Source organism: Natator depressus, chromosome 20, assembly GCF_965152275.1.
Source record: "Natator depressus isolate rNatDep1 chromosome 20, rNatDep2.hap1, whole genome shotgun sequence".
Lineage (NCBI taxonomy): Eukaryota > Metazoa > Chordata > Testudines > Cheloniidae > Natator > Natator depressus.
This window is the reverse complement of record NC_134253.1, coordinates 26,601,609-26,614,426: the sequence shown is the minus strand read 5'-3', so window position 1 is coordinate 26,614,426 and position 12,818 is coordinate 26,601,609. Positions and strand designations below refer to the sequence as shown.

The 12,818-nt window shown below is 57.8% G+C and overlaps 1 protein-coding gene across 1 annotated transcript; it reads left to right on the top strand.

Moving 5' to 3' along the window:
• Nucleotides 1-3,159: 3,159 nt before the first annotated feature.
• On the top strand, nt 3,160-11,635 carry LOC141974923 (intercellular adhesion molecule 4-like). The gene is made up of 5 exons (XM_074934974.1): nt 3,160-3,286; nt 6,688-6,945; nt 7,452-7,739; nt 10,139-10,396; nt 11,062-11,635. The coding sequence occupies exons 1-5, from the start codon at nt 3,223-3,225 to the stop codon at nt 11,163-11,165; spliced, it is 972 nt and encodes a 323-aa protein (XP_074791075.1). The 5' UTR covers nt 3,160-3,222; the 3' UTR covers nt 11,166-11,635.
• The last annotated feature ends 1,183 nt before the right edge of the window (nt 11,636-12,818 follow it).

The following is a 12,818-nucleotide window of genomic DNA, read 5'->3' as shown; positions in this document are numbered from 1 at the left end:
AGCGGCAGGTCAGTGCTTAGGAGACCCTGCAATAACCAACTGGTGGGTGAGGAGCCCCTATGATAACAAACCGGGGGGAGGAGACCCTGCAATCACAAACCCGCCTGTGTAGCATTCACAAGAGGCCCCACAATAACACACTGCTGCCTACAGCCTATCCTCTCTGAGACCCTACAATAACAAACCAGCGTGCCGCCTCCAGACCTGCTCGTGTAACACACTGGCACATCATCCCCCACAAGTGAGATGAGATCTCTCAGGGGTCCAGACCTGCAATCACGCCCTGCTGCCAGCCGGGACTGGTCACGGGGCCTGCTCCCACTTCTCACACATGCTCTGGCAGTGAAGGAGGCCAGGGCTGCTTGTTTCTGTTCCTGGTTGTGCTGTGTCACGCTGACTACTGCTGGAGCCTGGGCAGGCTTGTGGGTACATCCACGCTCCCTCCAACCCCACCGCCCCTTGCTCAGCTCCAGGGCATCGCCCGCCTCTTCCCCCCCAGCAGCCGCTCCTGGAGCTTCAGGGAGACCAGTGCGCTGAGCGGAAAGTGCTGGGTCCTTCCTCTGCTGTGTGTCTGCTGATTGCAGCTTCCTGCCTGGGTCTGAGCACACGGCTCATGGGAGGCCTTTGGTGCCAGAGTCTGCTTGTGCTTCCCTCGTCTGTGCATTTACCCCGGATCCTGCCTGGGGCAAGGGGGCAGGAACAGGCCCTGGGTCTGTTTTCTTTGGCTCAGAACCGCGATTTCCTGGTGGCTTCTGTGCAGTTTTAAAAAACGTCACATTCGATGCCATCGTCCTGTCTCCTTCCAGCCTCTGCGTACCAGGGAGGAAACCCGGTGTGCACCATGGAAGGCTGCCTTGTTAAATTACTGTTAGGTGTATTACGATAGCACCCCCAGCCCCTGGCCGAGATCAGGGCCCCGTCATGCTGGGCGCTGCCCCGACCCCAGCCAAGATCAGGGCCCCGTGGTGCCAGGTGCTGCCCCAACTGAGATCAGGGCCCCATCATGCCGGGCGCTGCACAGACCGAGATTGGGGCCCCGTTGTGCCGGCCACTGCCCAGACCAGCTTCTCAACTGATTTACCATTGTGGGCTGCATCCACACAATATCCTGCCTGTTATGGCCCTGAGGATGTCACATCGGCTGCAGCTGTGTGCTGATTGGGCCACCAGCGGCCCACGGGTTGAGAAGCAGGGGCCCGGAGAGACCGTCCCACCTCCGGAGAGCTCATGGCAGGACAAGGCAGGGCCATTCTCCCCATGTTACAGATGGGGAACTAGAGCCCAGAGAGATTGAAAGGGCTGGATTTTCCCATGGGCTGAGCCCCCACGCCTCCCCGTTGAGCTCCCCATTGACAATCCGGCTCCAGGGGTTGTGGCAGGACAAGGCACCGGGTTCCTGGAGTTGCAGCATATCTCCCTGAGCACAAGGCCAAAACATTTTAACCTCGGGCAGGATGATCTTCCAGCACCTTCCTTCTGGAAGTCTCAGGCCCCAGGCAGCTGGGCTGGGAACTCCAGAAAGCCAGGTTGGTCGCAGCAGGTCTGGAGTGTCCACGCAGGGCCCAGCCCCTCCCTTCTGCTGCTTTCGGTGCCTGTTTGAAGACTGGTTTTTTCCCCAGAGGAAAGGCAGCCACAGAGAGCAACAGGCCCAGATAACCACAGCCAGCGCCGTGCACACGACACAGGGCCATGCCGCGGTGGGGGTGCAGAACACAGAGGGGCAGGTCAGAGTTAAACAGCTGGATGTCACTCCGTCTCTCCCCAGAACTGCCTATCTCCATACAAGAAAAGGAGGACTTGTGGCACCTTAGAAACTAACAAATTTATTTGAGCGTAAGCTTTCGTGAGCTACAGCTCACTTCATCGGATGCTGTAGCTCACGAAAGCTTATGCTCAAATAAATTGGTTAGTCCCTAAGGTGCCACAAGTCCTCCTGTTCTTTTTGCGAATACAGACTAACACGGCTGGTCCTCTGAAACCTATCTCCATACAGACTATACAATCCCCCCTCTCCCCCGCCCCTATACAGACACCTCTGATTCATCATCCGGGCACCTGGCTTCTTACACTGGTGCCCATCACCATTGCAGCTGGGTTTCCGAGGCCGTGTGTAGGGCCGTGTGAACAGACTGCAGGCAACAGGTGACCTGGCCAAGGCCAGACTGGAACCCCTCCCCTTGCTCTCAAGGGTGCAACTGGCCTCCTTTGACAGACCCTTGTGTCTACCTAACGGTGTTAGCCAAGATTTTCACACATCCGGGCCATGTGATGCTGTCAACATGTTTGTTCTTGCAGAAGCTGCTGTGGCAGTGTGTGATAAGAAGCAGCTTTGCCCTTTATTGGTGGTTTTAGAAAAAGAACTCAAAGCTCCCCAACCTCAGGGGAGGGGCTGACCGGGTCCTTTCCCTCACCAGGGAAATGCAGCCACCTCTGGGGTGGAGCACGACAGCTGCACAACAAGACTGCCCCACAGTTTGGGACAGGAAGTGAAGTAGAAGCCTGTATGCAGCTGAAGCCACAGAGAGGGGGCTGAGTTAGAGCCAGGACATCTGCCCGGGTGGAAAGGTCTCGGATACTTCACTGCCTTTAAGGGGTCAGGACATGGATCAGCCACCCCTGTCTACCCTCCTACTGCTTCTCACCCCACGGGGAGGGGGGCAGCATCTGGCTCCCCCAGGGATGCACCACAGGGGTGGGGAGGTCGCGTCCCCTTGAGAGGCCGGAGGCATCGGCACCATGGGGATTGAGTTGCAGTTTGGGGAGACTGGGGGCTGATGCCGCTTGGGCAGCATAAAAGGGGTGGAAATGCCCCCTACGAGTCACCTCCCAGCCCAGTGTGGAGTGGACATACAGGCCTGCACCCAGCTCCTGGTGCGGGAGGCAGAGCGGGTGCACGGCCAGCACGCACGGTGCCCAGTCTCTGCTCCCCCGGGGCCCGGTGGGAAGCAGAGGGTCAGAGCAGCATTGAGTCTGCGGGGTGGGGAGTGCCAAGGTGGCTTGAACCCATCTTGTGCCAGCCCCAAGGAGCAGCATCACTGGGACCAGCCTGCCCGTGGGCCTCGAGGGATTGCCCCTAGCAGCTGGGCTGGTCGCTCGAGAGAGCAGGGAGAGCACGCCAGGACGTGGGGCCCACCGCGGAGCAGGAAGGGGTGGGGCCTGCCCTGCGGGTGGACTCTGTGCACAGGCTGCTCCGCTCCAGACGCACGGTTCTCCTGGGGCACAATGACAGGTCACTGCCTCTGTCTTGGCCTGACACCACTGGCTCTGCTTTGCTGCCTGCCTCTGGGTAAGCTGCGTGTTCTCCGGGTCCGCTGGCAGGGGGCTGGCCGGGAGCTCAGGCCGCAAGGCGGGTGAATTCGAAGATGAGCGGTCGAGAGTGGGTTCAACCTTCTCTTCCCAACTTGCCCGCCGTGTCGCGGTGCCACACGCCAGAGCTGCTGACCCTGCCTGGCAGGTGCCAGCTTGTGCCTTGAGCTCTGGAGCTGGGACGGGGTAATTTGGAGAGGGGCACCGGGACCTGGGCTGGAACTGCAATGTTGTCCCAGCTCAGACTGTGCACAGATGGGGTGAGGCGAGCCCTGACGGGTGCCTCCCACAGAGCAGGGGCTCCGAAGGGCTAGACCGAGCGCCCCACGGGCTGCGGCTGATGCTGCAGGGGAGGGAGCGTCAGGGCCGGCCGGCTCTGAAACACAAACCCTGAGAGTAGCAGAGATGCTTCCAGGCTGGCAAAAGCGTTGGGCAGAATGGCTCTGTGCTGGCTGCAGGCCCCTCCCAAGCACTAGTGATGGCTGGAGATTGTGATTCTCTGCACTGGGGAGACTGATGGAGCATATTCCGGTAGCACCCACCAGCCCTGGCTGGAATCGGGGCCCTGTGGTGCCGGGCACAGCGCAGAAGCCGTGTGAGAACCAGTCCAACTGCAACAAGCTCCCAGAGACTGAAGGAGGAAAACAACCCCATAGAGGGGAAATTACTTCTCCTAGGTCAGGCTTAAGGCAGGAAACAGAACCTCCTGCTCAGCACTCTGCCAGCTGGCATGCTGCCCCGTGGGCTTCCAGCCCCCGTTCCTAACCCGGGCCCAGGGGAGGCTAACGAGTTAATATTTTCAGACCCGTAGGTAAGACCCAGATCTGACTGATGGGTTACAGCCGAGCCACAGCCCTTAGCTTTGACTCGTTATTTGTAATGATTTTATTCTTGGTTTCTTTGTAACGTCACCACCAACCCCCCAATTTACAAAGAAAGGCCGAGCCATCCCTGGGATGTGACTGGCAATTTTCTGCTCGGTCTTGCGTCACGCTGAGTGAATCAAGTTTAAACAGCTTGGGGGGGGTCCATTGGCGTGGAAATGCCAAGTCTGCATATTGGTGTGGGATGTCTGTAGCATCTCTCGCTGGGCAACAGGGGCAGTGTAGACCTCAGAAGTGAGCTGAGCATCAAAGGACAATTTTAAACTATGTGCCAGACAAAAAGGGACTTTGGGGATAAGAAAAATTCAGTGGGTTTCCCACAAAATACCTGGGGATGGGTGGGAAGCAAATTCCCACCTGCAGACCCAACTTTCAGAGGCTACATCCTGAGCAAAGAACCACTGTCCGGCTGACTAGCTGTTCCCAGACTCTGAAGACTGAAGACCCGAGCGGTGTACAGGGGAGATTGACCTGTCACGCGGGTGCTTGTTGTTCTGAGTGCGGGGTGGGGCTTGCAGGACTGCATGGGGTGGTCTCCGGGACGCTTGTGCCGGTCCTTTCGTTTCTCTGTGTCTTCTCTGTAGCGCTTTCACCTGCAGAATAGCATCGCTAGGAAGGGCCGGGGGAGTAGCTTGTATTTGGGGCCAAGACGCCTGTGACAGGTTCCCCCTGGGGTGCTACCTGGAACTGGGGTACCACTGAGCCCCCCTGACCCACCAGCCTGGCCTCCCTTTACACTGTACTGCTGTGACGAGCCTGCCAAGCCCTCTCCCAGGCTCCAGCCTGCACTTTACCAGCACACATACAAGTAGGGACACACCCAGCTGCAGTTACCCCAGAGTGTAAACCCAAAATTATATTGTCTTGCACTGCACAGAGAAATGTACAGTGCAAGCTCATGAAATTTGCCCCCTCCCTCAATGTGGAGAGGAAATACACAACAGCTTTCTGCCCCGAGTTATTACACCCACACACTGGTTTTAGACAAAACAAAAATAAGTTTATTCAGTACAAAAGATAGATTTTAAGTGATTGTAAGTGAAAGCAAACAGAGCAAAACAAATTACCTAGTAAATAAATAAAACTGCAAACTGAGCTTAACACACTCGATAGGATATTAATGAGCAAATTCTCACCCTGAGTGATAAACAGGCTGGCGGATTCTTAAGGCACAAGCTGCCTTGGCTTTCTCAGGTTTTCACACACAGGCTAGAAATCCCTTTAACCTGGGACCATCATTCCCCCCGTTCAGTCTTTATTCATCAGGTGTTTCCAGGTGTGGTGTTGTCGGGAGAGTGAGGTCTCCCCATGATGTCATTTCCCCCTGTCACAGAGTCCCCAGGCGATGCTCTGGACCTGCTCCCTACGAAGCCAGGCAGGACTCTGGGGAAGTCTCCTCTCTGGGAGCAGCCTGTCTGCAGGACACACAGCTCACCCGGCTTCCCCCTTCCTGGGTCTGACCTCGGAGCATTCAGCCTCCTCTGCCCCTCCCTGCGCTTCCCACATGGAGTCTGCCCAGGCGGGGTCCTGGGGAAGCCAGAGGGTCCTGCCCCCAACTCCGCAGTCAGACGGGACTCTCAGCCAGCCAGTAACACAGAGGTTTATTAGACGACAGGAACATGGTCTAAAACAAAGCTTGTAGGTGCAGAGAACAGGACCCCTCAGCTGGGTTAATTTGGGGGGGGGGCAGTGAGCCAGACAACCACGTCTGCCCTTCACTCCATGTCCCCAGCCAGCCCCCAACTGACTCCCCATCCAACCCCCCCTCCTCTGGGCTTTGTCCCTTTCCCGGGCCAGGAGGTCACCTGGTTCCTTTGTTCTCCAACCCTTTAGCTCTCACCTTGCAGGGGGGAAGGGCCAGGCCATCAGTGGCCAGGAGACAGGGTGTCGGCCATTCTCTGTGTCCAGACCCCTGCACACACCTGCCCTCTTGGGCTCTGCAATGATCATACACCCTTATCCCACCCCCTAGATACTTAAGAACTGCATAGGTGAAACTGAGGCACCCCCACACTATTCAGATCTGATGCCCGAGGAGCTGGGACCCGAGTGCAGTGCCCTTGCTGGACCACGGGGGGGCGGGGGCAAACACAGGTGAAGTTGCCCTGAACTGTGACCAACACTTTGCCGGGCATGTTGCCCCCTTGTGCATCTCTGAGGCGGGCTCCTGGGGATAAAACAGCCCAGGGCCCAGCTAATTAACGGCTGTATCACAAGGCGGGAGGAGGGGGGTGAAGGCTGCCAAGGCCCCCCTAGATCTGGTATTTCCTCACGCTCTGGGGCTACATGCAGCTGTAACCCCACCCCCAAGCCCCAACCAGCCCTGCAGCTGGAGCCGCAGGCTGATGCCCCAGAGGGAGGCCTGGGCTGTGGGGCCAGCTGCTGAGCCTGGGAGGTCCATGGGGGGAGCCTGGTCCAGCCCATGTGGTGCCCCCAGAGGGCTGCTGTGGCCACATGGGCTGGGGGGAGCCTGCCTGATTCTTGCCCTGCTCCCCAGTGCACCTGGACCCCTGCGGCCTGAGCATCGTGCCCAAGGAGCCGGCGGTGACATTCCGGGGCCACGTGGTTCTGAACTGCAGCAGCACCTGTTCCAGTCTCGCCCACCTGGGCTGGGAGACGTCGGTGCCGAAGGTGACAAACGAGGGACCCGGCTGGGTGTCTCTGCACATCTCCAGCCTCGCGGTGTGGGACCTGGAGCCCCAGTGCTACGTCACCTCCACGAACATCATCGAAAAAGCCAGGCTCCACGTGTACCGTACGCTGAGGGTTAACCGCGCGCTCACTCGCCCCCCCAGCGCTGCCCCTCCCCGGTGGGGTGTGCCCAGTGCTGCGGACGGGATACGGGGCATGGGGAGGGGAAGGACTTTTCCAAGGACTAGAAGTCAGTGCAAAGAGTAAAACCCAGGAGTCTGGATTCCCAGCACTCTGCTCCCAGCACCCTGCTCCCAGCACCGGCTCCTCCCACAGCTGGGAATGGAACCCAGGAGTCCTGCCTCCCAGCTCCCTCTGCTCTAACCACCAGCCCCCACAGTCCCCTCCCACCCCTGGCAATGGAACCCAGGAGTCCTGCCTCCCAGCTCTCTTTGCTCTAACCACCAGCCCGCACTGTCCGCTCCCAGGCTGGGAATGGAACCCAGGAGTCCTGGCTCCCCGGACACCGAGCACAGTCTTTACAAGAAGGCAGAGCCCCTGGCCTGTTATATGCAGGGAGAAGCTTCAGGAAGGTCAATTCCTCTCTGTTTCCCCCTCCCCCCTGCACAGGATTCTCACCCCCCGAGATCCACCTGGGAGCTGAGATGGTGGCTGGTCGCCAGGAGCGAATCACCTGCAACGTCTCCAGCCTTGTGTCCGGCTCCAGCCCCTCCGACATCAACGTCACCCTGAGCAGCGGGGGCAGCACCCTCAGCGAGAGCCGCGGCAGCCCGGCCGTGGGGTACAGCTTCGTGGCACAGCCCACGCAGCATGGGCAGGAAATCGTGTGCCAGGCCTGGCTCCGCGTGGGCCTCCAGGTGCTGAATGACAGCGCCAGGGCCACCCTGCAGGTCTGGGGTGAGGAGCTGTTCGGTTACTGCAAGTGGGGATCAGTGCGCTAAGTTCTTAGCGTGCAGCAGCTTCCTGACCATAAGAACTTCAGAGCGGCCAGACTGGGTCAGAGCAAAGGTCCCTCCAGCCCAGTGTCCTGTCTGCCGGCAGCGGCCAGTGCCAGGGGCCCCAGAGGGCATGGCGAGAACAGGGAATCGCCCAGTGATCCATCCCCTGTCGCCCATTCCCAGCTTCTGGCAAACAGAGGCTCGGGACACCGTCCCTGCCCATCCTGGCTAATAGCCATTGATGGACCTATCGTCCAGGAACTTATCGAGTTCTTTTTTGAACCCTGTTATAGTCTTGGCCTTCACAACATCCTCTGGCAAGGAGTTCTACAGGTTGACTGTGCGTTGTGTGAAGAAATACTTCCTTTTGTTTGTTTTAAACCTGCTGCCTATTCATTTCATTGGGTGACCCCTAGTGATTGCGTTATGAAGAGTAAATAACACTCCCTTATTTACTTTCTCCACACCAGGCATGAGTTTGTAGACCTCTGTCATATTCCCCCTTAGTCGTCTCTTTTCCAAGCTGAAAATTCCCAGCCTTATTAATCTCTCCTCATACAGAAGCCGTTCCGTCCCCCTCATCATTTCTTTGTCCTTTTCTGAACCTTTTCCAATTCCACTAGCTCTCTTTTGCGATGGCGTGACCATGTCCGCACGCAGGATTCAAGGATGAATCCTGGATTTGTACCATGGATTTCTATAGAGGTAATGTGACATTTTCTGTCTTATGATCTCTCCCTTTCTGAATGATTCCCCACATTCTGTTCGCTTTTCTGACGACTGCTGCCCACTGATCGGATGTTTTCAGAGAACTCTCCACTGTGTCTCCCAGATCCCTCTCTTGAGTGTTTACAGCTAATTTAGACCCCATCATTTTAGAGGTATAGTTGGGATTATGTTTTCCAATGTGCATTACTGTGCACTTATCAACACTGAATTTCATCTGCCATTTTGTTGCCCAGTCACCCAGTTTTGCAAAATCCTTTTGTAGCTCTTCAGTCTGCCTGGGACTTAACTCTCTTGAGTAGTTTTGTATCATCTGCAAATTTTGCCACCTCACTGTTTACCCCTTTTTCCAGATTATTTATTATTATGTTGAATAGAGCTGGGCCCAGTACAGACGCCTGGGGGACACCGCTATTTACTTCTCTCCATTCGGAAAACTAACCATTGATTCCTACCCGTTGTTTCCTGTCTTTTAGCCAGTTGCCGATCCATGAGAGAACCTTCCCTCTTATCCCATGACAGCTTACTTTGCTTATGAGCCTTTGGTGAGGGACCTTGTCAAAGGCTTTCTGAAAATCTAAGTACACTGTATCCACTGGATCCCCCCTGTCCACATGCTTGTTGACCCCCTCAGAGAATTCTAGTAGATTGGTGAGGCGTGATTTCCCTTCACAAAAACCATGTTGACTTTTCCCCAACAAATTATGTTCATCTCTGTGTCTGACAATATTGTTCTTTATTATCATTTTAATCAGTTTGCCCAGTACTGAAGTCAGGCTTACCGGCCTGTAATTGCCAGGGTCTCCTCTGGAGCCCTTTTTAAAAATTGGCGTCACATTAGCTCCCCTCCAGCCATTCGGTACAAAAGCTGATTTAAATGTTAGGTTACAGATCACAGTTAGTAGTTCTGCAATTTCACTTTTGAGTTCCCTCAGAACTCTTGGGTGAATCCCATCTGGTCCTGGTGACTTGTTACTGTTTAATTTATCAGTTTGTTCCAAAACCTCCTCTAATGACACCTCAATCTGGGACAGTTCCTCAGATCTGTCACCTAAAAAGAATGGCTCAGTTTTGGGAATCTCCCTCACATCCTCGGCCGTGAAGACCGATGCAAAGAATTCATTTAGTTTCTTTGCAAGGACCTTATTGTCCTTGAGTGCTCCTTTAGCATCTCGATCATCCAGCGGACCCACTGGTTGTTTAGCAGCCTTCCTGCTTCTGATGTACTTAAAATATTTTTTGCTATTTCTTTTTGAGTCTTTCTGAGACCATGGAAATAAGAAACAAAATTACTTCCCACAGCCAGGGATAGAACCCAGGAGTCCTGGCTCCCAAGACCTGCCTATAACTGCTAGACCCCCCTCCCTTTGCAGCAGCCCCAGCAGGGTTCCCTTTTCTGATCCCACCCCGAGCTGGGACTCTGACCCTGGAGCCCCGACTCCCAGCACTGCTCCCACAGTAGCGCCGGGACAGTGATACCCATCGCCCCCTTGGCAGGGTGGCCAGGAGAAAACCGGGGCAAGCCTGATGGTGTGGGGCACATGGGTGAGAGGTGGGGATCAGCCCCCCCCCCCAGGCCTACTCCCAACCGGCCCATCCTTGCTGACCCCTGCCCTCCCCCTGCCCTTCCAGCCCTGCCCCACAGCGTGAAGGTCTCCGTGGAGCAGCTGGAGTTCGGTGTCGGCGCTAACTTCACGGTGCGGTGCAGCGCCGAGGGGAACCCCCTGCCCGAGCTGCTCTGGGAGCTGCCCTCCAACGCCAGCGTGGAGCTGTCTGACCGCGGCCGGACGGTGACGGTGCACTCGGCCCAGCTCGCCCACAGCGGGACCTACCAGTGCCTGGCACAGAACAGATACGGGGCCAGCTCAGGGCACGTGAACATCAGCATAGGTGCGGGCAGTGGTGTCCTGTTGGCTTTCCCTGGCCATTCCTCCTTCCCGGCCGCGTGAAGGGCTGAGCAGGGGGCGCGGAATCTGCACCAGACCCCTGGGGGCCAGGGCGCCTTCCTTCCCCTCTGCGGACGGGCTCCGTGCCAGCCCCCAGAGCCGGGCCCAAGGCTGGGAGCACTGTCCCAGCTTGGGACCCGGAGCCACGGGCTCCAGGCCTGCCTCGGTCACTGGCTCCCTCGTGACGTGTCTGTGGGTCCTGGCGGTGGCTATTCCTTGGGCCAGGGGGTGGTCTCTGTCTGGGGCAGGGTCCCCAGCCCTGCCGGCTTGGTCTGATCCCCTTCTTGTCAGGGCAGACAGCAAGGACTGGCTGGGGGCCACCGAGACAGGGCTACCGTGTCCCGCAGTGCCCCGGGAGGGGCGGCTGGGGACGGGAGGCAGGGAGGCTCCCAGGCCCTGTGTGTGCTGGGGGGCAGCTCAGGGGCACCCAGGCCCTGTGCAGGGGGAGGCAGCTCAGGGACACCTGTGCCCTGTGGGGGGGGGACGGGGACAAAGGGGCACCCAGGCTCTGTGGGGCTGGGGTAAGGGGCACCTGGGCTCTGTGGGAGAGGGAGGGGGAGAGGGATGCAAGCTGGGGCCCCCCTTGACTCCTGTTTCTCCTGCCTACAGTTCAGCAAAGGCACGGGATCGTGATAGTCATAGTGGTGCTTTTGGTTCTCAGCGGCGCAGGCCTGCTAGCGTGGCTTGTGAGAAGACGCTTCATGAAGTCGTAGCTGCGGCCCGGGGCAGCCGCGGTCCAGGGCTGCCCCCGCCAGCCCACGGTGGGGAGGGTGACTCCGGGCAGGGGGAAGAGCTGGGCAGTGATGGGCCTGAAGCTTTGGGTGAGGAGAAGGAGGAGCCCAGAGGTGTGTGAGCCTGTGACGAAGTGGGACTGTTCTTAATGTTTCCTCTGAATAGTGTGGGGGTGCCTCAGTTTCCCCTAGGCAGTTCTTAAGTATCTAGGGGGTGGGGTAAGGGTGTATGATCCTTGCAGAGCCCTAGAGGGCAGGTGTGTGCAGGGGTCTGGAGACAGAGAATGGCCGACACTCTGTTTCCTGGCCACCGATGGCCTGGGCCCTTCCCCCCTGCAAGGTGAGAGCTAAAGGGTTGGAGAACAAAGGAATCAGGTGCCCTCCTGGCCCGGGAAAGGGACAAAGCCCAGAGGAGGAGGGGCTGGAGGGAGTTTCAGTTTGGGGCTGGCTGGGACATGGAGTGAAGGGCAGACGGGGTTGTCTGGCTCACTGCCCCCCAAAATGGACCCAGCTGAGGGGTCCTGTTCTCTGCACCTACAAGCTCTGTGTTAGACCATGTTCCTGTCGTCTAATAAACCTTCTGTTTTACTGGCTGGCTGAGAGTCACGTCTGACTGCAGAGTTGGGGGGCAGGACCCTCTGGCTTCCCCAGGACCCCGCCTGAGCGGACTCGCTGTGGGAAGCGCACGGAGGGGCAGAGGAGGCTGAATGCTCCGAGGTCAGACCCAGGAAGGTGGAGCCGGGTGAGCTGTGTGTCCTGCAGACAGGCTGCTCCCAGAGAGGAGACTCCCCCAGAGTCCTGCCTGGCTTCATGGGGAGCAGCTCCAGAGCATCGCCCAGGGACACCGTGACAGAGCCCGAAGCCCTCACCGCAGGGGACTGGTTCTGGGGGCCGGTGGGGTCACGGCCCTTTCCCTGATGTGCCCTGGCTGGTGGGCTGGGACCGAGCAGAGGAGCCAAGCCAGGCCGCAGCTCTCCAGGGTGTCTCGCCCCAGTGCCCGTGTGTGTGTGTGTGCGCGTGCGTGTCTGGCACAACAGGGCGTGTGCGAATTTCAAAATTTCACCCATTCCAAAAATCTGATTTTTTTAATTTGAAATTGTTCCATTTCGAGCCCTGCTGAAGAAACACTTGGAAATTTCAGTTCTTTTCAGCTTTCCCCAGTTCCAGCGTTTTTCCTGGGCCCTGGGGCCGTTACATTTACCGTGGGGCCAGTCCAGACGCCCAGGTCACACCATGCTCCCCCGTGGCTCACGTTGGTTCTTGGTTTTGTTGGGGTCAAATAAACCGGCTCTCTGGGCACCTTCTGTTCTATGTGCGGCTCACGACCCCTGACCCTGGAGCAGCCCCCACGGGCGCCCATGGAGGCGTTAGCCCTTGGCAGGGTAAAGCACCAAGCCTGTCTCAGCTCCGGGCATTAGTCATTGTTAATGACGCTTAGTATTGCTTACGGGCGTTCGAGGGGCCCTGCGGTGGGACACGGGCCCTTTCCCTTGTCGGTTGCTGGTTTGCAGCCAGCCCAGCTCATTAGGGAGCTAACACGTCTGTGTCCCCTGCATGGAACGAGCGGGGGGGTTGGGGTGGGCGCAGCTCAATTCTTAGCAGGGCAGGAACCTCCCGATGTTGGTGACCCTGAAT

Coding starts and splice junctions, on each gene's coding strand:
- LOC141974923 (XM_074934974.1), top strand. CDS start 3,223: ATGACAGGTCACTGCCTCTGTCTTGGCCTGACACCACTGGCTCTGCTT. Junction 7,740..10,138: donor GGCCACCCTGCAGGTCTGGG/GTGAGGAGCTGT, acceptor CTGCCCTTCCAG/CCCTGCCCCACAGCGTGAAG. Junction 10,397..11,061: donor GCACGTGAACATCAGCATAG/GTGCGGGCAGTG, acceptor TCCTGCCTACAG/TTCAGCAAAGGCACGGGATC.